Genomic DNA, 27,500 nt, shown 5'->3' with positions numbered 1-27,500 from the left:
TGAGTCTGAAGAAAACAGTCTTCAGAAGCAGGAAAACATCATGCAGTGTTTGGGTGGGAAAAAACACAACTGAATTCAAATTACGTCAAGTTCTATGTGATACTCGCGGCCACTGATCTGTTTTTGGTTTTGTGTTCAGTAAAGAGACAATAATCATCGACGAAAGAAGCGCTACAGTAAGTCCGTCAAGAGCTGCTAAATCTTAGTCAAAGAAATTGTCACGTTTGACTACCAGTTACGACTACTGACTCGAGTCACATCAGCTTCGTCTTGAAGAACTGATCAGTAATGAGCAGAGATTGCAATGACTCCGTCAGTTGAAGAAACACCGGACTCATCACTGGGAACTGAAGAAGAAAGAAAGAAGAAAAATCGTCAGTAGAGCAGCGAAAACCGTTGTGAAAGATTGTGAAACCAAAAAACACTACTTTAATTTTCCGGCATTAAGTCTAGGGCCGGGGCAACTATTTCTGAGGCAATTACATCATGCAGTGATGTAGTATCATTCTCCGGCCTCAGGAGTCAGTCGCAATTGAGTCCGCCTAATGAGCACATGTTGTTTCAGACAAATAATTCCTGCGTTGTTGTAGTGCCAGTCCACCCACTTCTCTTTGTTGTGGTGGCAGTTTGTGTGTCATTCAAAACATTAATGACGTTCAATTCTTAAATTAATACTGTTGGCCTTCCAACAAAGACAACTCCAGTAAGTATCATTCTCAGTGAACTGACCTGACTTGACCTCTGTCCATATGCGTATATGTATGCTAAACTGACAAATGGTGCGGCAGCAGCGAAAAGAACGATAATAATTTCTTTTTCTCTGTGCCAGAACGTTACAACTGACAGGGGAGTCCTGAAAATCGGCACCACGCAAATGATTTGCCGTCCAACGCAAGCGAGGCGGTGCGCTCAACATTAGTCAGTGCGGTTCATGGGCTTTCTGGCGAGCAAACGTCATTAGGCTGGGCCTTTTGGTGGTCACGTGATGAGCTTTGCCGGAAACTTGTGCTATCAAAATGGAGCAGAACAAACCATGGAGACGGTTTTCTGCTATTTCTGATTCTGTTTTTGGCATTTGACGACAAGGGATTGGCATTTAGGCTTTCGAAGACGAGATTAGAGTCAGTGCGCTGTTTTCTGGCGTGCAGTGTTGTGGTTTCAAGAGCTGTAGTCGGCGCAGTGTCGTCTGCTACGCTTCAACCGAGATTGGAGATTGTGTTGATTTTAACTCAGTGCAGCATTGGAAAATGGCGACAATGGGAGATTCGTGTATTCAGCTTTCATCGACTGATTTTCCTGTTTCTGAGTGTTCAGATTCTAACATGTTTAGTGTATTTACACCACCGACATCACCAAAAGCTGTAGCCAGTGGACCCAAGCATAAACTAATCACAGAAGGAGACATTCAATTATGTCGTTTGAACCATACGAGGACCATTGTCAGCAAGATCATGAATTCCAAATACTTGCGAAGGTGGGAGAATCACAAAATCGTACTGGATCACAGCGAAATACGTTCAACCACGGTATGTACTGCATAGATTGCACGATATATTATAATTCTCTGTTTTCTGTTGTGTCATCCCACATCCATGTAAAGTAATAGCAGACGACCTATCTCCCGCAGTGTCAGTGTTCTTGCTTCTCGGCCGTCAAGTAGCTAATGAACTCTACAAGTAGTTTTTTTTTTCCAGTCATGAAAAAGTTTATAGTAAAAGTAAAAACAATCGTATCATAACTTAATAAATAGTAAATACATCTACTTTGAAACGATCTCGATCACCCTATGTTTTTGAAAATGGCATCGCTTGCTAAAAATGATATTAAATTTTTAAAAGTTTTACACTTTAGTAGCGTCTACTCCTGCACTGAGGGTGAAGTGCTTGAGTTGGATTACAGTACACTGCATGGTAGCTGTTTGCTGCTCCTTGGTTTCCTTTTGTAAGATGTAACTACACACACACACACACACACACACACACACACACACACAGCAACAATGATTAATACAACTACAACAATAAAACATCACACCAAAAAAAACAACTTGTGTCTTTCATTTAAAAAAATAAAGAAAAAAAGTAAAGTCAAACCCACAATGATAATCATAATGACTTGAGAAACAATATACAATCACACCAAAAAACCAAAAACCAACTTGTCTTTCAATTAAAAAAAAAAAAAAATTAAAGGCAAACCCACAATGATAATGACTTGAGATATTCATCACATTGGACAGGTTTTAAACATTTGTCAATCAATGAAAAATAAAAACAAAACAAAAAACATTTGATGTAGTGTAAGTACTGTTACTTATTTCAGTGGAAGAACTTTGAGAACTTTGAGAAGTCATGAATTTATATTTTGTGAAATGGAACTGTTAGGAATTTTGAAAGTTCAATGATGTTAATGCCGTACAGTCATGAATAGAGATCATACCATTTTATTTAAATCATTGTGAATGGAATTCTAAATTATCAGTCTTCTAATTTATGATATTTTCTTTGTTTGAATTAAAATTAAAATAAAATAAAAATAAAATAAAAAGACAAAGAGATTATGCTGTTGGATTAAAAAAGGAGGAAGTTGAAGTGTAATTTTGTACAGCATATAAAGCCAGACATTATGATTTTTTTAATTTTTTTTTTATAATTAGTGTACTCTATAGTCAGTGTTATGTATTGCATATCAGTCGATCCATTGCCAAACACAGGACTGAATGATCAATCATCAATTTTTCAACTTTTAAAAAAGTTGAAAATTTGATTAATACATCGATTTGTAAAACTGTGAGTGGGAGATCAATATTTATGTACTTGAACTGTGATTTTCCAGCTACAGGCACCTGGCAAGGGAGTCTTATTAATGTTTTTTGTTGTTGTTTTTTAAGACAGAAATTAATTTTTTTCTATCTGTTACTGGTTTTTTTGTTTGTTTGTTTGGTTTTTTTTTAGACAGAAATTTATTTGTTATCTGTTACTTTACAAAGTCATGTTTAAAATAGACATAAACACGAAGTCACAACATGTTCACAGCTCTGTTCACAGTATAAGCAATTTATTTTTTATTAAATGAAAAATGTGTTAAGTTATTGTGTATGGGGAAAATAGTGATAATGTGTGTGTCTGTAATTATGTGTTTTTAAAGTTGTATCATTGTATTTGTTGACAGCATATATCATGTTGTGTTACAGAACAGAGAAAGTGCGAGTGGGCAGGAAATATTGAGGGGGGTGGGGGTGGGTGGAAGGTGTGGGGGATTTATAAACAAAGGAGGAAGTGTGGCAGAATTAGGTGGTGGACTCACTTCTGAACCAGTGTTCACTGGTGTTCAGGGTTCAAGGCCCTGGTTTGGCCTTTGGGAAGGGCACTTCACTCCAGTTTTCCTCACTTCACCAAGGTGGGAATGGGTACCTGACTTCGGTTGGGGAAGGTTAAACTAAAAGCCAGGAGAAGAAGAGGATTGTGCCTCACCTTTCCATGAAGCTGATGCAGAGCCCATGACACACTGAGTGACTGACTATGAATTCATTGCCTCTGTGGCTGTAAAAGGCTACAGGGCCTTTAACCTTTTAGACAAAGTAACAATTGAATGAACTATAGTTCCTACAATCCACAGGCAGTAAATAAGTCAGTAACTGAGTAAGTGACTTACTGCAGATGCTGAAACAGTGTCTAATGTCAGAAAGTGTTGCAGTGCTAGGCATCTGGATAAATTGGCAGAAAATTATAAAAATTATCATGTGTCTTTTGTGTGTATGTGGTTAAGAAAATTGTTTTTATTTATTACTAATGACAATACTATTGAGGTGTATTATTTATTTATTTCCATTATTGATATTATATCATATGTTAAAATTTCCATTAACTATTTTTGATATACCAGTGTGAACCATTTTCACACATTATGTAATAATCATGTTCATTTTGTTCTTAAAAAATCATTTGGTAGGTTAGACTGAGACAATTTCTCCCCCTACTAGAATATACTTCTTTTATTTTGATTACTAATTTAGTAAAAACTAAAAAGAAGTAAATCTAGAAATTTTATATATATATATAACTTTTATAAGAAATGGAAGTGAAAAATGGTTTGAACAATGTGAGTGAAAGCTCTGTCAAAAATAATCACAGACATGAGAGAATATTTGTGTGTGTGTATGTGTGTGTGTGTTTGTGACATATTTTGTATGTATTCATAAAATGCGCGCGCACACACATGTATTGTTTATGTATTATATTTACCATGCAATATATGACTGTGCAGTCATATTGTGCGTTGTATGCAAGCTCTGTGCATTGGCAGTCCCTTGAGAGTGGCTGCTCCTTCGTAACTGGAATTGATAATTGATACTGTGACATCACCGTAGAATGGTTTATAGATACGCAGTTTGACAGTTCAAGCTCTGTGCATTGGCAATCCCATAAGGGTGGCTGCTCCTTTGTATCTGGAATTGATAATTGATACTGTAATGGTTTATAAATACGCAGTTTGACAGTTTTGTTTTTCCTGTACTTTGTGTGGTGTATACTTGTGTGTGCATCATGTGTCTGTGTTTTTGCATTATGCGCTCATGCATGTGTGCATGTAAAATGTGCCAAAAATGTCACTGGTTACACACATAGACATAAAAAGTAAATAACAAGAGAGAACTTCACAAACCAAGATATAGAATTGGTAATGGTGTGTGTGTGTGCGTGTGTGCGTGTGTGTGTGTGTGTGTGGAATTTCACCTGCTCAGTGTGCATAAACATCTGACAATATCTAAACTTATACTGCCTTGACCAGGCAGTAGTTGAGACCTTGCCCACCAACACATTAATTTGCTCATGAAAGCATTCTTACACTTAACAGTTTATAGATCAAGAAAAAAAAAAGAAAAGAAGGAAAGAGGCAGTAGAACTAGTAGTTAATGTTCAATAAAAACAGCAATAATAATTAATAATGATAATTGATAATAATGAATAATAGAAATAGATGGGGGTAGAGAGAGAGAGAGAACATTTTTTAACATCGCTAAACCCTGTAATATATATATATATGTGTGTTTGTGTGTGTGAAATAGAAAATGATAGAAACTGTAGGACAGAAAGAGGGCTGGTGGGGGTGGGGAGCAGTTTAGAAAAGAGGTAGCCTATAGGTTTTAACAAACAACAGATCTGTGACAACAGATTTAACTAAGTGTAGTGACCCTATGACTGTGAGTATGACTCAGTACAGGTGGCAATACAAGTTCACTGTGAATCTCAAAGGAAGCGGTAAATCCACACTCAGATGGTGCATCAGTATGACTTTATGGTAGGGTAAGGGAGAGAGGTTGAATGGGGGTGGGGATGGTGGGGGGTGGAGGAGAGGGGGGTCAGGAGGGGGGGGGAGGTCTAGGGGAGTGGAGGGCAAATGGACTGATAGTGATAATAAACAAGTCAACTTCGGAGCTCTAGCATTGGGATAGCTTGCACCATTGGCTCAGATGTTGCTGTACATTATGGGGTAAATGGGCTGATAATAACCAAGGACTGAAGGTGTGCCCATGACAGCATGAGCTATTGTACATTGGTTCCTGACTGGGCCCTAATGATGCTTACATGGTGTGGAGGGTGTGTGTGTGTGTGTATTGTATATATATATGTGTGTATTACCATATCATGTTGGTGTGAGTGCTAGTATCTGTGTGTGTGTGTGTGTGTGTGTGTGTGTGTGTGTGTGTGTGTGTGACTGGAGATAGGGTGGTTATGTGACGTAAATGAGAACGACTTGGGTTGTTTGTTACACACAAATGATCTCATTGAGTCATTCAGCTTGCTTGTAATTATTTGTATTTGTATTTGTCTTTTTATTACAATGGATTTCTCTATGTGAAATTGGCTGCTCTCCCCAGGGAGAGTTCATTGCTATACTACAGAGCCACCCATTTTTTTGTATTTTTTCCTGCGTGCAGTTTTTATTTGTTTTTCCTATCAAAGTGGATTTTTCTACAGAATTTTGTCAGGACCAACCCTTTTGTTGCCATGGGTTCTTTTACTAAGTGCATGCTGCACACGGGTCCTTGGTTTATTGTCTCATCTGAATGACTAGCGTCCAGACCACCACTCAAAGTCTAGTGGAGGGGGAGAAAATATCAGCGGCTGAGCTGTAATTCGAACCCATGCACTCAGATTCTCTCGCTTCCTAGGCAGACGCGTTACCTCAAGGCTGTCACTCCACATGTTAGTTTATTTTACCAAGAGTGTAGGGAACATTGGCATGGTTAGACGTAGAGATACTTTTCTGATGCATGAACTCAAAAGAACATTTATGGCTTAACTGTCATGTTTTCAGTTAGTAGTTACACCATAATAATTAAATAAATTGATTGAATAAAGTTGATCCGCTTGACACAGAACAGACTGGTCCAGTATCTATTATCAAAACATTTTTGGTTTGTTTATTATTAATGTTCCTTTCATTTTTTTTTTTTCTTTTTTTTTTTTTTTTTACAGAACTTCCTTATGGTTACTGCAAGTTTGTTCTTAAGTTTAACATTTTCACTGACAGTAATGTGTGTGTGTGTGTGCGTGTGTGTGCGTGCGTGCGTGTGTGTGTGTGTGTGTGTGTATGTGTGTCCAACAGCCTATAGGATTCATGGAACAGTCAGTGCCCTTCTCCACCATAGAAGATGTGCACATTGTCTCCCGCTGGGACATCGGCAACAAGTTCTGCATCAGAATCACCGTACCTGACGGCTCCATCCTCCTCAGTGTGAGTTGAACTCCTCAGCCATCATAGGCTGACCCACTTTCTTGTCTTGCAGTACCCGAATTATCTCAGTATCAGTATGGCTCTTTTATAATTCAAAAATTTTAAAGTGTAACGACATAAAATTGTAATTTCTGCACTATTGTGCAATGGATTACACATATGGGGTATTTGCAGTACTCTCTCTTCTACCGAGCTTTGTATAACAAGGGAAAACTTCGCGATGGGCTGCCCGCGAGCGAGGATCGCCGCTCGCGCAGTGCTGAAGGCCGAATGACCAATGTCCAGCCTGTGTCATTGGGCGTGCGACCTCCCAGCATGCATCGCAGCCCTGTATATAGAGAGCCTACATTGTAGGTTTTGGCGCTTTTTGCAGAACTCGTTCAGCTTCAGCGACGCCATCATGGATACCTCTAACACCAACTTTCGTGATGGTCAGTTTAAGTGTTATGACCCATTTCAGACAAGTTTCCGAGTCAACTATGCATGATGTCCTGTTAAGTTCAGTTATTGAACCTTTTTACAAACTCCATTTACTTTTCAGTTGGCTATACGTCTTACGCCTGCATCTCTTCAGTCCAGTCCGCCACATGTTCTGTCAGGAATCTCTTTTTCATCACACTTTTCAGTCTTGGCCAGTGTTGGATATTGCACACATGTACATATTGCATCCTTACAGTTACACTCGCAGATGTTTGCAGAAACACATGCGCTTGTGCACTCAGGCATGTATACATGTGCGTGAGCACGGGCACGCGCGCGCGCACACGCACACACACACGCACACACGCACACACACACACACACACACACCATGATACACAAAACTTTCCCCTTCACCTTCTCCCCATCTCTCTCTCTTTGTGTCTCTCAGACTCGAGAGTAACAGGAAAGTAAACATTTTGTCCATGTCACTTTCCGTTTCACATTAACGCTTCCTTCCTGATCACTGGTAGCATATTATATTACTTTGCTTTAGTCATATCTGTTGCTGCACTGAAACATCTGCCAGGAAACTTTTCTACATGTGTTACGTGGACCACTTCCTGATAATTGATAGCATATAATTGTAGTTTGATTTAGTCATGCCTGTTACTGCACTGAAACATCTGCCAGGAAACTCCTCTATATGTGTTCCATGGACCCAGTTTCAGTTTTCAGTAGCTCAAGGAGGCGTCACTGCGTTCGGACAAATCCATATACGCTACACCACATCTGCCAAGCAGATGCCTGACCAGCAGCGTAACCCAACGCGCTTAGTCAGGCCTTGAGAAAAAAAGAGAAAAAAAGGTGAATAAATAATAGATAAGCTTACATAAATAAATAAATAATAATCAATGTAACTTATGACAAAATGAGTAAGGAAGATTCTCTCTCTTGGTCTTTGATCTTTCTCTCTTCCTCTGATTTCATGACACTTCTCCCAACAATCAGCGACAATCTTTTTCTTCTTCTTCTTCTGCGTTCACTCGTATGCACATAAGTGGGCTTTTACGTGTATGACCGTTTTTACCTCGCCATGTAGGCAGCCATACTCCGTTTTCAGGGGTGTGCATGCTGGGTATGTTCTTGTTTCCATAACCCACCGAACGCTGACATGGATTACAGGCAATAGTATGCATGGAGACTTTGTGACTAGGTGATTGGACCCAGTAAAATGATGCATGGAGACTTTGTGACTAGGTGATTGGACCCAGTAATAGTGTGCCTGGAGACTTTCTGTCTAGGTGATTGGACCCAGTAGTAATATGCCTGGAGACTTTGTGTCTAGGTGATTGGACCCAGTAATAGTATGCCTGGAGACTGTGTCTAGGGAATTGGACCCAGTAATAGTGTGACTGGAGATTTTGTGACTAGGTGATTGGACCCGGTAATAGTATGCCTGGAGACTTTGTGTCTAGGTGATTGGACCCAGTGATAGTGTGACTGGAGACTTTGTGACTACGTGATTGGACCCAGTAATAGTGTGACTGGAGACTTTGTGACTGTGTGATTGGACCCAGTAAAATTATGCGTGGAGACTTTGTGACTAGGTGATTGGACCCAGTAAAATGATGCATGGAGACTTAGTGTCTGGGGGATTGGACCCTGGAGACTTTGCGTCTAGGGGATTGGACCCAGTAATTGTGTGCCTGGAGACCTTGTGACTAGGGAATTGGACCCAGTAAAATTATGCATGGAGACTTTGTGTCTATGTGATTGGGCCCAGTAATAGTATACATGGAGACTTTGTGTCTTGGGGATTGCACCCAGAAGTAGTATGCCTGGATACTTTGTGACTAGGTGATTGGACCCAGTAGTTACTAGTATGCCTGGAGACTTTGTGTCTAGGTAGGTGACTGGACCATGTAAAATGATGCCAGGAGTCTTTCTGTCTTAAATGACTGGACCATGTAAAATTATACCGAGAGACTTTGTCAAGTTTGTTTCTTAGTGAATGGACAACGTACAATTGTGCCTTTGTATCTTGGTTGGAAGCCAACCTATTGCCAGTACTACATAACAGTTTTGCCAGGTGTCATGGTTGCATGGTCACCAGTCACGTGCATTGTGTAGCACTTTGCAGCTTTAAAAAACTGATGGAGTGTTCAGCCATGAAATGGCCCTTTTGCATTCAGCGGGGCTACAGTTATGAACTCTGATTTTAGTTGGTGACCCTTGCAGAATGAACCATAAATTGATTGTCGCTGATTGTTGGGAGAAGTGTCATGAAATCAGAGGAAGAGAGGAAGATCAAAGACCAAGAGAGAGAATCTTCCTTACTTATTTTGTCATAAGTTACATTGATATAAACACTCTTTGAGTGTCTCACTGTCTGTTTTATTTAATAGACTCTAGAGAATACTTTCTCGTCATTCACTGTTTATAAGTGTGTCTAAAAAAACTGTATTGAATGAGTGAGTCACACAGAGAGAGAGAGGGGGAAGAAAAGGACACATTGTTCAAAATAGATTTTCAAGATCATACCACTTTGCAACATTTCCAGGTACATTTAAAAAAAAATCTTTTGGCATTCCCATCAGTGACACTCTCTCTCTCTCTCTCTCTCTCTCTCTCTCTCTCTCTCTCTTTTCATCTCCCTCTCCTTGTGTGTGAGAGAAGGAGAGTGTGTGTGTGAGTGCACATGCGTTTGGTGTGCATGCATCAGACTAGATTGAGAGAGAGAGAGAGAGTGCATGCAAGTATTTGTGTTCAAGTGTGTTTGGTAAATAGTGAAGTAGGTAAGAACCATATTGAATCAATAAATAAAGGTGCTTTTTAGATACTAATGTGATTTTTTTTTTTTTTTTTTTTTTTTTTTTTTTTTTTTTAGATATTAATTTTGCCATTTTATGAAGAAGATGAATTGTGTTGCAGGCCAACAACGGATATATCAGAGACCAGTGGATGTATTCAATTCAGTGGAAGGTGAGTGGTCAAATAGTGACAAGAAACTAGTTTTTATGATGATTAATATTATTTCAACAAAATGTATGTTTGTGTTGTTGTCTTTCTGTCCTAATTGCCCCATTCACCAAGTGTGTGTGGTTCGTCCGTCGGGATCAACGAGGACCATCTAGTCATCCTGGGGGTGGGTGGGTTGGGCTCTGTGGGTGCGCAGATGACTGGTCAGGCCAATCCGCGCCCGGAAGGTTCTGACGCAGTGTGGACAGGGGATGGTGGCGGCTGTTGGGGACTTGCTGGCACTGCTTTTCCTGGCCTGTCTGCGTTGCTCTGCTGCAGCAATTCTGTTGGCTTCACAGGATTTGGCGCCTTTGTGGACAGCTGAATGCCACTTTGGTCTGTCAGTTGCATTCAGCTCCTACGTGTCGTGGCTGATGTTGAAGGCCTTCAGAGAAGCTTTCAGTGTGTCTTTGAAGCACTTCTTTTGGCCTCTGTGGGAGCGCTTGCCATGTTGGAGTTCACCGTACAGCAGTTTCTTGGGGAGCCGGTGGTCTGGCATGCGAACTACATGGCCTGCCCAGTGCAGCTGGGCCTGCATCAAGATGGTGTAGATGCTGAGCATGTTTGCACGAGTACAATAGCAGTGTTGCACATGTGTTTTTAACCCCTTGCCTGGTGCTCTGTGAGTTATGGCTAAGCCTACAGGTCAGGACGTCACTTTGTATAAAGTATACTTTGGACTTCTTCCTGTTGGGATTGCAGTACTTTTGTTCAGCAAAATCAATTACACCATTGATATGAACACAAGAAGCAGTGACCGGCCTTGAATTAAATGCACGCAAAACTGATCTCATGTGACCATGGTTCAGGAGCCAAGAGGTTAAAAGAAAAGATGTGCTGCACTCACAACCATGAATTTGTTGTGCGTTTCAGCACTTTTTTCTTTATTCTAATAAAATACTATGATTTAAAATTTTTAAAAATGTACATTTCCATGTTAGCAAGTACCAATCGTTGTTTTATAGACAACCTTGTTTTAAGGTCCTTACTGACCTGTCTTGTGTGTTGTTTTGTCTGACACAGAAATATTTATTCCTTACACTTACCCAGCTGGAGTTAACTGTAGCCAAAGCCAAAGTAACATTTGTGTGTGACTCCGGTGTGGTTTTCATTTCTTCCGTATTTGCTCTCTTCTGTATTTATGTCCGTGTGTGTGGTGTGTGTGTGTGTGTTCTGTGGCATAAATTTGTCTTTTTTTTTTTTTCTCTTTCATTTCAACTTTTCTTTCTCACATCTCATCATGTCTTGTATGAATTTTCGAAACCAGAGCTGAATCGGTTATGCAGGATACAAGAATACTGTTATTATCTTCAAAAGGGAAATTGTTGACATGTTTGCCGACGAAAAGGTGACATATACAGTATTTTAGCTCTACAGAGCAACACGAAGTCCAGTCATGTTCGTGCATTCCAGTGTAACACAGCAAAGCCATATAATCCATGTTAACTCACTCAGTACGGCCAGTCCTCTCTTCTCCTCTACACAGACCCCTCGAATATCCAGTGGGTGTCTGAATGACCCAACCTTTAGCTTCTGTCGTCAGAATTGTGGTATTCTTTGTCAACATTCAGTATAAGAGCCTTCTGCTTGCAATATTTTGATGTTGGTAATTGGGGTGAAACGCTGTTAACATCGTCTCTTTCGCCGTTCGTATGGAGAGAGTTAAGCTATGCCCCATGATATAGTCTGCATGAAATAGAAAATAAAGGGAGTTGAACAGATCATATAATAAGCAAAGTACATGCTACATTGCACTCATTACCAATAAAATATTTGATTTCTTAAGGATCACGCATGACTAAGACATACACACACTGACACAGGCAAAGGGGAGCACACAAAATAATAGAAAATATGGTTATCTACAGGAATGAGTCATGACACAGACGGTGTATTGATCAAGATGTAAGTGGAGGGCTTGCCATGTTGCTAGCAATGCATCGTCTCTATCGGGGAGTTGGGGGGTCGTGTGTTGGTTTTACCTTGTCTTTCTCTGACTGTGAAGCCCATGTTACTGAAACGATCAAACTTGAACTTGGCACTTTGACCGCTTTTCAGTGTATTCTTTTCTTTTCTTTTTTTTTTTAATTTTTTTTTTAGGTAGATGCACGGAGTCATTCCATTGCTTGATTTGGGAAATTTTAGAGTATTTTACTGTCCAGTGACATTGCATGTTCTTGATTCTTTGGTTTCTTTAATTTAGTTGGTGGGGGGAGGGGGGGAAGGGGGGGGGGCATGATTTGGTAATCTGACATTTTTTTTTTTCTTAAATTTTATAACATTTTTTTTTTATTGATCAGTGAATAGAGTCAGACAGAAAGTATGATTAATATGAACTCAAAATGAGTGGTCTTGAGGTGTTCCCTTTTTTTTTTCTTTTTTTTTGTTTTTGCATTAATTGTACTGGACAGGAGAGTTTGTATGGTTATCAAAGGTTTGGAAAAGTTTGGACAGTTGGAGTAGCTAACTGCTAAGGTACCTTTTATTTATTTGTTATTTATTTTTTAGGCTTCAAAGTCTGTAAAAACCAACTTAATTTTGTTAAACTGTGTACAAGCCCCTTTTGCCCCAATTGTGGCAGGTCCACTTCTTTTGTGTTAGCTGTGCTTGACTATGTGTGTATACATATGTATGTTACATAACTACATCATGCATGCATATGAATGTGTAGTGTGTGTGTGTGTGTAGTCACATTTTGGTGTGTAACATTGGTGTAATGTGTTATGCTAAAGAAAAAGTGTATTAGGAAAGCACCTAGAGGAGATTTCTGGATAGTGTGCTATATAAGTATCCATTATTATTATTATCATTATGTCCCTACCAAAAAGAATTAAGCATTCAAACATCTTTGTAGTTTTTTTTCAGGGGGGAAAAAAATCAAACCAAACCTGAATCAGAATAGAAATTTAGCTCATATCATGCTCGAAGTTTGATTTGAAACAAATCTGAATTATTTCCCTTTTGCATTCTTCTGGTGCTGCGTCCAGGTGTTTGCAACCAACTTTGTTTGCAACCCTCCCACCCCCACAAAAGAAAACAACAACAACAAACAAAAAACAACCTTGTTTGCAAACATGGATCATTATTTGATTATTCAAGTGGATCAGAATGCCAGGCCTCTGTAAATTGAATGTCTTATGGATGTTTTTTACGCTTAGTATGACATATTTGTTATAAACAGTTTTCGATGATGCAAATGTGTGTGTGTGTGTGTGTATACACACACACAGCATGAAATAATGACATGCACTATGCAGATGTTTTTAAGTGTGAGAATGACATATAATATATGGATGTTTTTAAGTGTGAGATTTATTAGCAGTTTTGAGTAGTTATTTGTATTCAGTTTGGAAATTTAGTCCAGTTGGGTCTTACAGGTTTGAAAAAAAAGGTTTGTACATTTTATGACTTAAAAAGATTTTTTTTTTTTTAAATTTTTATTACCAACCCTGGGACTGGGAGAATTCTTTCTTTGGAGAATGAGCTCTTTGTTTGACATGAAAATAACAGGATATAGAAATCTACTATCTAGCGTGAGATGTATAACAGGACATTATAGTCATGTCTGATTCATGTTTTGTTGTTGTTGTTTTTGCAGCTTTACATTCCTTTTTTTTTTTTCTTTTGCAAGTGAATCAGTTTGTTACGTATCCCATGTGACGTGAGGTTTCTGATGAAGTGGTAGTAGTAGTAGTAGTAAACATGTGAGAGGAAACTACAGAACGGAAACAGTGTCTATCAGGATTAACGTCAAGAGGACCAGCAGTGCAGCAAACAGGATATTTATGTACCTTGAAAAACAACGGGTGCAATAGCCGAGTGGCTAAAGCGTTGGACTTTCAATCTGAGGGTCCCGGGTTCGAATCACGGTGACGGCGCCTGGTGGGTAAAGGGTGGAGATTTTTACCATCTCCCAGGTCAACATATGTGCAGACCTGCTAGTGCCTGAACCCCCTTCGTGTGTATATGCAAGCAGAAGATCAAATACGCACGTTAAAGATCCTGTAATCCATGTCAGCGTTCGGTGGGTTATGGAAACAAGAACATACCCAGCATGCACACCCCCGAAAACAGAGTATGGCTGCCTACATGGCGGGGTTAAAAACGGTCATACACGTAAAAGCCCACTCGTGTGCATACGAGTGAACGCAGAAGAAGAAGAAGAAGAAAAACAACCTTGCCCCTCTCTCCCATGTACTGTTTTTTTTTTTCAAAGATCTATACAACAACAGCATACGTTCATATTTGTGGGTGTATTGAATGTGTGTGTGTGTGTGAGTGTGTGTGTGTGTGTGTGTGTGTTGTAGACGCTCAGCAGGAGGGAATCGCGAATGAGCAGAGACCGTGTATGTCTGGTACACAGATGAAGAGAGAGACCAAGGCTAGGGGAGGTGGGTGGAGGAGGGAGTGGTTGTGAGAGACAGGACAGTCACACAGACACATTGTCAGTCAGATAGACAAGAGACAGACACACCCACCACACAGAATGATCAGGGGTGTGGGGGGGGGGGGGGGGTTGAATCTGTTTGGATGTCAGTTCATCTTTACAGCTGTAATCCTTCACACACACCCCACCCCAATGTGCTCACAACCATACTGACTGGTTCCACAGCTGGCAGCACTGTGTCACATTATGCCATACCATACTGTACCATATTTTACCATGACATTATGAACCATAACTTATCACACTGCACTGTACCATACCATACTAAACTGTACCGACCAAGCACTGTACCGTACTGTGACGTAACACGACACAACTTACCATACCATAATGTACCATACCATACCATACTGTGATGTAACGTAACATGTCATACCATACCATACTGTACTATACAGTACCATACTTACCATAACATAATGCAGCATACCATTTGATACTTGGCACTCGTACCATGGCATAACTTAACATACCACACCATTACATTTGATTTACATGCTGTGCCATACTATACCATATTGTGCCATATTCTACTGCAGAACACTAGAGTGTACTGTAATGTAACATACCATAGCATCCATTCCCTAACACACTGTACCATACCAGAATATACCATACCATACCATACCATACCATACCATACCCTACCATACCAATCCACACCATACCATGCCATACCATATCACACCACACTACACCCCACACCATGCTACACCATACCATATCATACCATACTGTACCGTACCATACAGTTATACCAGACCTTAACAGACCCTACCATACCGTAATTATAAAACCAATTAACACCATTCTATACTTAGGTGGACGGAGCAATGTCATATCATGAGCACCTCTGTACTCCTGCCAGGAATATCAAAATAACACTTGCATGTTGTGTTGGTCAGCAAGGTAATTGTCACTTCGTGAGTTTTCAGTTTCTGTTCTCTGCTTTTATTATTATTTTCATTACTACTACCTTTTATATATATATATATATATATCATAATTATTATTTATTTATTTATTTATGCAAGCTTATCTATATATATATTTTTTTTTTCTCTCAAGGCCTGACTAAGCGCGTTGGGTTATGCTGCTGGTCAGGCATCTGCTTGGCAGATGTGGTGTAGCGTATATGGATTTGTCCGAACGCAGTGACACTTCCTTGAGCTACTGAAACTGAAACTGAAACTCTCTGCTTCACCTGTCGATGGCCTGGTAGCAGCAGAGTAGACAGTTTTCCTCGAAAGTTCAGCCTAGTTTAGAGCTGCGTGTCATGAAATCATTCATTGTCAGCCCAGGATCTGTTTGTCATGTGATGTGAGTCAGCCTGACACTTGTGTGTCAGGTCTCCGCAGTGAGCCTAGTCAGTGCTTGTCATGTTGACAAAGAGTCAGCCTGATGTTTTGCATGTCATGTCATGGTTAGCCTGGTAAACATGTGTATGTCATGTTACCACACAGTCACCTTGATGTCTGTATGTCATCTTGTTTAAAGTAATGAGTGACATCTGCATGCCTTGTTTGAAAAAAAAAAAAAAAAGAAAGGAAAAAAATGAGCTTGTCACAAGCATAAAACATTTGAACTCATCCCCCCCCCCTCCCCCTGCCACCCCCCCCCCCCTCACTGCCCCCAAATATTGAAATAACACATCTCATGTAAAAAACAAAACAAACACACACACACACACACACAGCAGCAACAAAAAACCCCACCTTTTTGGTGATATGACCTTAAACCAGGGTCAAAACAATTTTGCAGGCAAATGTCCACATCTGTTTCTCTTTTAGCAGGTATTGGATCTAAAGGAATTAACGAAGCAATCTGAGCAGGTGGTTGATAGGAGTTAGGAAACAATTTGTGGAATAGAATATTGCCCGGCCTGTGAAGAGACAGGTCGCCACTAACTACTGTGGTATTGATCAGGGTCCCAACAGAGACCTGTTGGAGAGTCTTGCTTGTCCGGTTCTGTTGCAGCCTGTGAAGTGGCTTCCGAGAGAGAAAAAAAGGAGTGGGGGGGGGGGGGGGGGGGGGGGGGGGCACTTGTTGACACAGGTTTTCCAGACAGTGGGACATTGAAGAAGCAGGTTGTGGGCAGAATCATTAGTCCTCTTTTTTTTTCTTTTTTTTTTCCAATTTATCAATCAAATAATAACCCTTTATTCAAGCTGCATAGTGGAAAGTGGTATGGATAGCCATGTGTGAATTATAGTCCACACAGGTATGCTCATTTACACACACACACACACACACACACACACACACCATATGTGTGAGTGTCTGTCTGTCTGTGTGCATAGAGAGAGAGAGAAAGAGAGAGAGATTATGACCGTTCATCTGCATAGTGACAACAATTTCCCTGTCCTAGCAATATATCAAGACAAGACAAACACTGGCCAAACTAATCAAAGCCTGGAGAGAGAGAGAGAGAGAGAGAATAAAAAAAAGAATTGGCATCCTTTGTCTGCCCCCCCCCACTCCTCCCCCACACACATGTTGTGTATGATAATGATTAGGTGAACATGTTGTCGACTTAACTGGAGAGCATTCTTATCAGCATTGCTGAGCGATTCAGAAGTAAAACACTACAGGACTCTTTGAAATGGGGAACTGTTGTTTGCCAGCGCGTGTGGCTTGGGTTTGGCCAGAGTGAGAAGTTGGAAGTGTTGCCGAACGTTTTGTTTGTGTGCATGTGTTTGTGTGTGTGTGTGTGTGCGTGTGTGTGTGTGTGTTCACGTGTGTGTGCGAGTGTGTGTATGTGTACATGTGTGTGTTGTGTGTGTTTGTGTACATTAGTGTGTTTTCGATGCTGATATTATACAACGAATGAATAGTACACACTGATGTGCATGAAACTAAACGGGGCTGTTGTCTGTGGTCGGCAGCTGAAAGCACAAGGATAAACAGTGCACACTCTTTATCTACACTTCAAGGGTTTGCTGCTGCTCTGTTGCAAGAGAGAAAGAAAAGAGGAAGGGGGGGGGGGGGACTTGGGGGGGGGGGGGGGGGCAGGATAGGGATGCAGTTTTTGTTGTTGTTGATTTTGTTTTGGTTTTGACAACCATATTTTGCTACGTGCCGAATGACATGAAACTGAAAGAGATGTATATAACTATCCAGTATGTGAATCAAAGATGGTTTTCCCCCCCACCCCACCCCCACCCCCACCCCCCTTGTCTCTCTCCCCCTCCCACCATCTCCTTTCTCTTTTCTTCCTCATTATTGTTAGTGTGTGTGAATGTGTTTTGCAGTTCCAAGAATATGTCTTGTGCTTACCTCAACCTTTTTTTATATTGTGTGTGTGTGGTGTGTGTGTGTGTGTGTGTCCACAGAAACACATTTACAGATACGAGAAGCTCCTGAAAAATACCCGAAGACCTGAAGTGCTGGTGAAAGAAATAAAGGTAAGTTTGATTTTTGTCGGTCTGTGAGTGTGTGTTTCTCTGTCTTGTGTGTGTGTGTGTGTGTGTGTGTGTGAAAGAGGGAGAGAGAGTGTGTGTGTGTGTGTGTGTGTCTGTGAGAGAGAGAGAGAGAGAGAATTGTCACTTACGTTTTAAGACACTGGCCGGAGCAATAGGCTGACACACAAAGTCGAACAGTTTATGCATGCCTGTAACATATTTCCCAACTCCGGCATACTTCTTCACTCACTCACCCACATCTCTGCACATCTGTGCACGTTTGTGTATTTGTATTTGTATTTCTTTTTATCACAACAGATTTCTCTGTGTGAAATTCGGGCTGCTCTCCCCAGGGAGAGCGCGTCGCTACACTACAGCGCCACCCATTTTTTTTGTATTTTTTCCTGCGTGCAGTTTTATTTGTTTTTCCTATCGAAGTGGATTTTTCTTCAGAATTTTGCCAGGAACAACCCTTTTGTTGCCGTGGGTTGTTTTACGTGTGCTAAGTGCATGCTGCACACGGGACCTCGGTTTATCGTCTCATCCGAATGACTAGCGCCCAGACCACCACTGAAGGTCTAGTGGAGGGGGAGAAAATATCGGCGGCTGAGCCGTGATTCAATCCAGCGCGCTCAGATTCTCTCGCTTCCTAGGCGGACGCGTTACCTCTAGGCCATCACTCCACGTATGTGCTTATTTATGCATGCATATGCATACTCATGCTTGCATGTAAAAGATGTATGCACACACACACACACACATGCGCACGTGTGTACACATCTATTTGTGCACACAGGCATGTACACTCATGCACACTTACACCATGCATGTGTTCACACACATGAGCATGTGCAAATGCATGCACACATAAACTCACACTCACACTCGCACTCAAACCACACGCACACTAAAACCCACGCATGCGCTTTAAACCCCCCCCCCCCCTCCGCCCCTGCCCCCCAGCTCCCCACACAACACACATGCACATGGGCACATACAACTGTTTATTCACTCACTTATAAACTTTATTCTTGAACCTGGCTACATAAACATGTAAAGGAGAGAAATGGCTACGGCTAACCCTGTGGCCTACATCTGGAAACGTCTTCTATTTCCAGAAGGATAAATAATGATTCAAGGATGTCTGGTGGATCAGGCCTGGCCCCACCAAATACTGTTTAACACGTGAGAAGGGGTGGGAGGAGGGAGGGGGAGGAGAGAGAGAGAGAGAGAGAGTGTGTTTGTGTTATGTGTATGTTTGCGTGCAAGTTAGTTTGTTTGTGCATACATGTGTGTGTAGTTGAAGAGAGGTAGAGGGAGAAAGAGTTAGCTGGTATTTTAATGTTGGATCAAGTACGTTCCCATTTTGGTGTGAGATCACATTGAAATTATCGATCGTGGTCTTGCTTCCTTTCCCTCCTCCCTCCTCCTCCAAAGGCTCACAGATTTATTTTCTTCATCCCCCCCCCTGCCCCCCATCCCCCAACCCCTCACACACCCCTCCCAACATCTCCCCTTTCCTCCGTTTCCCTGCCCTCTCCAGCTTTTTTCAGTCTTTGGCTTCTTATTCTACCATTAATTTTTAAGTAGTTCGCTGGTGTTCTAGTCATGGTGTTATTAAAGTGAAACATGTGAAAGTGTTAAAACTGTCTCGAGAGAAAGGCTTAACCTGTTGTTGTTTTTTTTGGGGGGTGGGGGGGGGACTGTGGTTTTAGACTGTGTGTGTGTGTGGGGAGGGGGGGGGGGTGCATGTCACTGTGTGTATGTGTGTGTACACTTAGAGATTGGGTAATGTTGTGCAAGTGTTTGCAGTTTTTCTCCTTTGTTTTTTTTGTTATTTTTTTCAGGACAGTTATCATTGTATTGTTTTTTGTCACAACAGATTTCCTCTGTAAGTCTTTGTGAAATCTGAGTTGTTTCCCCAGGGAGAGTGGCTGTGGCTACAGTGCAGTATCACCGATATTTTTTCCCTTTCATCATGCCAAAAAAAAAAGAAAAAAGAGCATCGCAAACATGTACAGAAATATAGATGTCTGCTCTTCTCCCAAGGAGAGGAGGTGTTGATTTGGGGAGCAAAAAAGGTTAGGAGAGGTTAAAAAAAAAAAAAAAAGTTTTAAAGAGAAGTGGTGGGAGTCGATGGTTGTGTTGGAGTGGTACGGTTTGGGAAGGCCAATAAGGGTTATTGCAGATTTTGTGGTCCGTTCTTGAGGAAGCTTTTTTTTTTTATATATATTTTTTTTAAATAGCCCCCATTTTCCCCTTTTCCTTCCCCATCTTTCCCTCTACCTCCCCACCCTTTCTCCATCCACCTCCGCAACTCCCTCCCTCTACCCCCCCCCCAGCCCCCCCCCCCCTCCCCTTCACACCCCATCCCCAAATCTTCTAAACACCTTCCTTCCTGTCTCATCTTGATCACAGTGATGTGCTGATTGCTGATTTTTTTCAAGTTCAAGCTGAACTCCTGTTGTTGTTGTTTTTTTTTTGGGGGGGGGTTGTTTGTTTGTTTTCTCAGCACCCTTCTATTTTGGTTCCTGTTCCCACTTTATAAATAGTTTCTAACCGCAGTGTGTTCACTTGTGATAAAAGGCGATTCAGATAAATGAGTTTGACGTTAACATAAATGTTTCTCTTTTTCTGTTGTTGTTGCCTGCATGCTCTTCCCCCCCCCCCACCCCCACCCTCACCCCTGTGCCTGCTGAACCCACTTTGGTGCTTCATGTTAAAAGGAGGTGAAAATCTTGGCAGAATATAGCAAACAGGGAGAGTGACAGACAGAGAGTGATGGAAAGAAATGAGGTCTCGGCAAAATATATGAGGGACAGACATTGAGAGAGAGAGAGAGAGAGTCGACCTGTACTGTACATGGCAAAACAGTATGATGTCTCAGTGACCAGTTTTTTGTTTGTTTGTTTGTTTTTTTGGTGTTGTGTTTCTTCTGTGTAGTGCAGTTTGCAATTTGGAATAAAAGTTTTCCTGACATTGTGGGGGTGGGTGGGGAAGACAGTAAGAGTTATTTCCTGACTAGGCCCTACATAAGGAAAAGAATGATTTCTCTGCAAAACGTGTCCCTCCAGTCAGTCTCACAAGCTGTCAGTTCTGTCTTGACTGCCAGCTCACACCAAGGTTATGTTATAAATATATTCACAAATCTGCCCGTTCCTATCTTTGTGGCTGCCTTCACCTCTACACTCGATCTGGCTCTCTATGATCGGCTTTGGATCCCCTCTGTTTACGCATACCCAGATTCAAACACTCCACTTTTGGACACCATTCTTTCTCTGTCTCTGGACCTTGCATTTGGAATGAACTTCCTCTTTCACTTCGTCAGGTCTCCACGCTCAGCTCTTTCAAGTCTGGCCTTAAACCCCACCTCTTCACAAGATAGCCTCCCACCCCTGCCTCTTCCTTGTCTTCAGTTTCTTCAGTTTTAGAGTTATGCATGTAAATGACTGGTGTGAAAGCGCTAAGATTTGTCTCTGCACAAGATTCAGCGCTATATAAATACTATCATTATCATTATTATTATTATTGAAAAGTTAAAGGTCCCATAGTCTTTGACAGCCATTATGGGGGTCAGTGAATTCATGTCCACTGTATTCAGGGCTTGGCATAGGTAGACAGGGCCCAGCCCTCCCCTTCCACCGATTTAACCCTTTCACCGCCAGTCAATCAAGAGTACAAAATTTCCTTGTGGTATTAACACAGAAAAGACAGTGGCTAAGAATAGCTGTGCATTTCCCCCTGCGAGGTATAGAAAATACGGCCTGTCCTACCACCAAATATTAAGAGCAGTAGGTTCATGGATAACAGACCAATGAATGGTCACCTTTCAGTGACATGGGTCCTCTACCATGCCTCTGCATAAATGCGAGTTCGGCGGTGAAAGGATTAACTCACTCAGTACGGCCAGTCCTCTCTTCTCCTCTACACAGACCCCTCGGATGTCCAGTGGGTGTCTGAATGACCCAACCTTTAGCTTCCGTCGTCAGAATTGTGGTATTCTTTGTCAACATTCACGTCTTCAGTATAAGAGCCTTCCGCTTGCAATATTTTGATGATGGTAATTGGGGTGAAACGCTGTTAACATCGTCTCTTTCGCCGTTCGTATGGAAAGAGTTAATCTTCCCCCCGAGCAAAGGCAGGTGTCTTTTCACACTTGGGTGGAGGTGACATGGGTCCTCTACCATGCCTGTGCATAAATGCGAGCTTGGCAGTGAAAGGATTAATCTCCCCCCCCCCCCCCCCCCCCCCCCCCCGAGCAAAGGCAGGTGTCTTTTTCACACTTGGGTGGAGCGAGGCCAATCAGAGTGAGGTGCCTTTTCCCCCCAAGGGCACAGCACCAGGCCACATGGGGGTCCTTGACTCCTTGGAGTCAGTGGTGAACGCTGGATCAGAAGCCCAACACTGAATCAGCTCCGTCGAGACCCCTCCACAAGGGTTCATCTTAACCTTCACACCAGGGAGTGACTGAGAGAAGTATGGGAACAGAAACAGCAGGATGTGGACAAAAAAAAAAAAAAAACAAAAAAAAAAATCTTGCAAGATCAGATAAAGATGGACAGGATAGAATTTACATCACTCCAAAAAAACAAAAACAAAAAAAAAGTTCAAGGGGTGCTCTGTGTGTGTGGTGTGTGTGTGTGAGTGTGTGTGTGTGTGTGCATGTTCTTGTGTATGTGTGTGTATGCACAAGCACACTTTCATGTGTGTGTGTGTGTGTGTGTGTGTGTGTGTGAATGTACAGAGGGTGTGTTGTGGTGACCACAGGATTGGCAGAGAGGAAGGGTTGGGGGAAGGGGTGGGGGTGGGGGATGTCAGTGTTGAGATAAACCTAAGCCTCAGATATATATCCTTTTCCTACAGTTTTGATGACGGTAAGCAGAGTTGTGTGCGACGTACAGGTGGCAGCCATGGGTGAGCTCTCATAAACTTGCCACAGCTGATAAGACTAAAATTTATATTTTTTTCCCCATATATTATAAGGTATCAGGATCAGCAGTAGAACAACTTTTAACAGCCCTGTAAAGACATGAGGCATATGTGTGAACAGTCTGTTTAAGAGAGAGAGAGAGGGGGAAGAATCAGTGTGCTGTACTTAATACACTTTTCAAGCCACTGTAAGCATCGAACTGATGAAGTAATCATTTGCCATGGATATATTTGTGCATTTTTCACTTCAAAAGGTGCAGCTTTGCTTAACCCACTCGGGATGACAAGTTTTCTCCCGTGCTTTTCCCCACAGACGGCCCGTTTGTAAGGGTTTGGAAAAAAATTACAAAAAAAATACAAAATACAGAGTAAGGAAATGAAACTTTCAGAACTGGTTTACTACGTGTTGAGCTATTACATAAAAAAAAAAAAATAAATAAATAAAAATAAAAATAAATCATATTTTTCATCTTTTTACAGTTTTGCCATTATGTAGAAAATAATGCCAATTTTTCACCCCGAATTACCAGTGCCCTTAATTCACTTTCTTCTTCGTCATCATCCACCTCTTCAAAGTCCGACCCTTCAGTTTGTAGGATTTCAAGTACTTCGGCAACATTAAAACATTGCCGTCGCTGCCTTGTTTGCTCCACAACAATTTTGAGAAGAACCCGCTTTGCTAACAGGCTGGCACGCGAGCGGGACGACCGGTCAATGACTTTGTCAGCGTGTGTGCAAGATGGGCCACACATGACAGGCTGGCCAATCATCCCATTCGGTTGTGGAGTGACCCAGAGTAGTGCACTCTGCTTGGCTAATCACAAAATCACGTGTACAGCACGTGATGGATTTTTGTTTTTGGAAAATGCTGTTCCTTTCTGTTGTCCGAAACCATCCTCTCCCATCCTCCACACCCCCACCCCACACTCGCAAACCTGCCTGTCTCTTTCGCTTGCTTCTGATGATAATAATAATAACCAGTGTTCCCAATGGGCCTGATTTTTTGAGGGTCACTGTGACCCTTTGACTGGAATTTTTGAGGGTCATTGTCACATTTCTGAGGGTCAACAGGAAAACATACAAAAAATCAATGAAGACAATTGTACAGTGAAAATGAAAAGAAACCCACACCTTCTCCAAACAAGGACATTCGAAATGCTTGAATACAATGAAAACACAGTCAACTACTTATAATGAGCACATAACCATACTCACTACTAATGAACACACAACAGCGTTTGCCTGCATCGGCAAGGGAAGTTACTCTAACACGTTTTTGGCCAGCTCAGTTTCGTCTGCTATGCACTAGCCTAAGCTTAGGCCCACGATGCGTGCTTCGCGGTTTTCCTGGAAGCCGTAAGACGCTTGTTAGTTTCAGGAAAAAGTGTGCGTCACATTGACGCACAGGGTAAAAATTTTGTGCGTCAAAGATGTAAATCTGTGCGTCATTTACGCACATATGTACGTTTTTGGGAACACTGATAACAATGGTGAGACAGTTTATTTCTGTTGCGCCTTTCATTAAGATTCGGTCATGCTCAAGGCACATCACATACATTTTTGATAAAAATCATCATCACATAATCACGGGTAAAAATTTCTTTTAACAGCTAACCCTTGTGTACAGCGTACAGTCACCTCAGCACGTAGTGAACATGTCATCTACACCATCACAACACACGCATAGTCAGACAAATGCATGCACACACACACACACACGCAGGCACGCGTGAGAGAGAGATGGACAGGCAGACAGCCATTCGTGGGGAGAGAGAGAGAGTGAGAGAGAGAACCTCACAAAGCACAAAGACAGAGAAACAGACAGACAGTCATGTAGGCACAGAGAGAGAGAGGGAGCAACAGACACACACACACACACACACACAGACAGACAGACCGTCATTGATGGAGGCAGAGAGAGGGAGGGAGGGACAGACAGACACAGAGACAAACAGTCATTTGTGGAGGCAGAGAGAGACAGAGACAGAGGGGCAAGGGTCATCAGTCACAGACCTCAGAGGAGAAACGCACGTTCAGGAACATGAACCCCGCGTCGGTCAGCATAGGTTCCACAATGTCCGGCACGTGCGTGTAGTAACAACTGTCCGCGTTCTTCACCAGCAGCAAGTCCTTTCGTGACGGTCACACACACACACACACACACACACAGTGACACACACACAGTGACACACACACACACAGTGACACACACACACAGTGACACACACACAGTGACACACACACACAGTGACACACACACAGTGACACACACACAGTGACACACACAGACACACAGTGACACACACACAGTGACACACACAGACACACAGTGACACACACAAAGTGACACACACACAGTGACACACACACACACAGTGACACACACAGACAGTGACACACACAGACACAAACACAGTGACACACACACAGTGACACACACAGACACACAGTGACACACACAGACACAAACACAGTGACACACACACAGTGACACACAGACACACAGTGACACACACAGACACAAACACAGTGACACACACACAGTGACACACAGACACAGAGTGACACACACAGACACACACACAGTGACACACACAGACACACACACAGTGACACACACACAGTGACACACACAGACACACACACAGTGACACACACAGACACACAGTGACACACACAGACACACACACAGTGACACACAGACACACAGTGACACACACAGACACACACACAGTGACACACACAGACACACAGTGACACACACAGACACACACACAGTGACACACACAGACACACAGTGACACACACACACACACACACACAGTGACACACACACAAACACACACACACAGACACACACACAGTGACACACACGCACACACACACACAGGCAGTGAAATGTTCTGGCTTCTTTTCACCATTGCATTGATGCCATATGTTCTTGGGAAGGGGAACCTCAAGAATGGCCGCTTTAATTTCAGTTAACACACTGTCCAACTGAGAAGCAATAGTGGTTTTCGGAGGAGATGGTTGGGGGGGGTGGGGGGGGGGGTTGTGGGTGGGAGGGGGAGAAACCCTTTAGAAGAAACAGTGTTGTACTGTGCTGAGATGTATTGTGCTGCGTTGTGTTGTATTGCATTGTGTTGTTGTTGTTGGGGTTTTTTTGTTGTTTTTTTTCTCAAGGCCTGACTAAGCGCGTTGGGTTACGCTGCTGGTCAGGCGTCTGCTTGGCAGATGTGTTGTAGCGTATATGGATTTGACTGAACGCAGTGACGCCTCCTTGAGCTGCTGATACTGACACTGCATTGTGTTGCATAGCATTGCATTGTGATTGATGTGTTGCATACGGAGTTGCCTTCTGTTTTGTGGACGTGCACTCAGTGTTGTATTGCGTTGTTTTGGTTTGTCTGGCAGTGGACAGTCTGTGTTGAGTAGTGCTTAGCTTACTTCTGCAACTTCTGCTGTTTGTTTTTTTGTGGGGGGGTGGGGTGGGGGGGGGACATAGTGATGTGTTTCTTTCTTTCTTTTTGTTGACTCACTTGTGTAAACAAAGTGAGTCTATGTTTTAACCCGGTGTTCAGTTGTCTGTGTGTGTGTGTCCATGTGTGTGTGTGTCCGTGGTAAACTTTAACATTGACATTTTCTCGGCAACTACTTTGTCAGTTGACACCAAATTTGGCATAAAAATAGGAAAAATTCAGTTCTTTCCAGTCATCTTGTTTAGAAGCCTAATTATATGCAAACTGCATTTACTGTTATATTTATATTTTTTGTATTCTCTAAACTTGGCACTTTGACCTCTTATTCTGACACAACAACAAGAGGAGTCATTATTATCATTTTTTGTTAAAACAGGAACTTCTTTTCCTAAGCGTGGAATTTTTTTTATTTTGCAAACGTTTTGGTGCAGATAGTAAAAAAGGGAAATTACTCTGTAATTAATGCTAGAGGACTTAATTTATCACAAGTGAGTCTTGAAGACCTTGCCTTCTCTTGTTGTATTTGGTTTTATAGGTTTGTGTGTGTGTGTGTGAAAATTATTGATTTAAGTTTTGTTTAAAAAAAAACACTAAAAAAAACATAGCAATATAACATATTTCTAATGAAAAACTAACAACTATAACAGCGAACCAACTGGACTATTTAACAAGGAGTTGAAAAAGTCATACATTAGCAATGGACTGCTGAAGATCGTCAACACTGAAGATGATTTCAGTTCAGGGATTTGAGACTTTAACATATCGCAAGTTGGTATATGATCGGCTGTTATATGAGCACCACAGATGCAAGAAACATTACTGATATATTTTGCCCTAAAATGATTCATTTTCCATCTGCAGATTAGAGAAATGATTTGCCTCTTATGAAAATTCATTATGGTAATGTTTTCCCATGAAACCATACATTTTCTTTATGTTCTTATGTTACCGGTGTGTTTTTCTTCAAACTGAAATTTTGACCATTGGACTTTTTCTACCATGGTGTAACACTTTCACTTACTCGTACACGTACACAGTAATTTCCCCCCCCCCCCCCCCCTCCCC

The 27,500-nt window shown here is 41.8% G+C and overlaps 1 protein-coding gene across 2 annotated transcripts in view; it reads left to right on the top strand.

The window, feature by feature from the left end:
• The first annotated feature begins 895 nt into the window (after nt 1-895).
• Nucleotides 896-27,500, top strand: part of LOC143300389 (C-Maf-inducing protein-like) — an 86,129-nt gene continuing 59,524 nt past the window's right edge. For both annotated transcript variants that reach the window (XM_076614017.1, XM_076614016.1), the window contains exons 1-4: nt 896-1,526; nt 6,610-6,738; nt 10,093-10,143; nt 17,959-18,030. In XM_076614017.1, coding sequence (XP_076470132.1) covers nt 1,248-1,526; nt 6,610-6,738; nt 10,093-10,143; nt 17,959-18,030 — 531 coding nt within the window. In that variant the 5' untranslated portion in view covers nt 896-1,247. The remainder of the gene's footprint in view (nt 1,527-6,609; nt 6,739-10,092; nt 10,144-17,958; nt 18,031-27,500) is intronic.

Source organism: Babylonia areolata, chromosome 26 (genome assembly GCF_041734735.1).
Source record: "Babylonia areolata isolate BAREFJ2019XMU chromosome 26, ASM4173473v1, whole genome shotgun sequence".
Taxonomy (NCBI): domain Eukaryota; kingdom Metazoa; phylum Mollusca; class Gastropoda; order Neogastropoda; family Buccinidae; genus Babylonia; species Babylonia areolata.
Note: the sequence above shows the minus strand (reverse complement) of the source record. Positions and strands in the feature narration are given on the sequence as shown.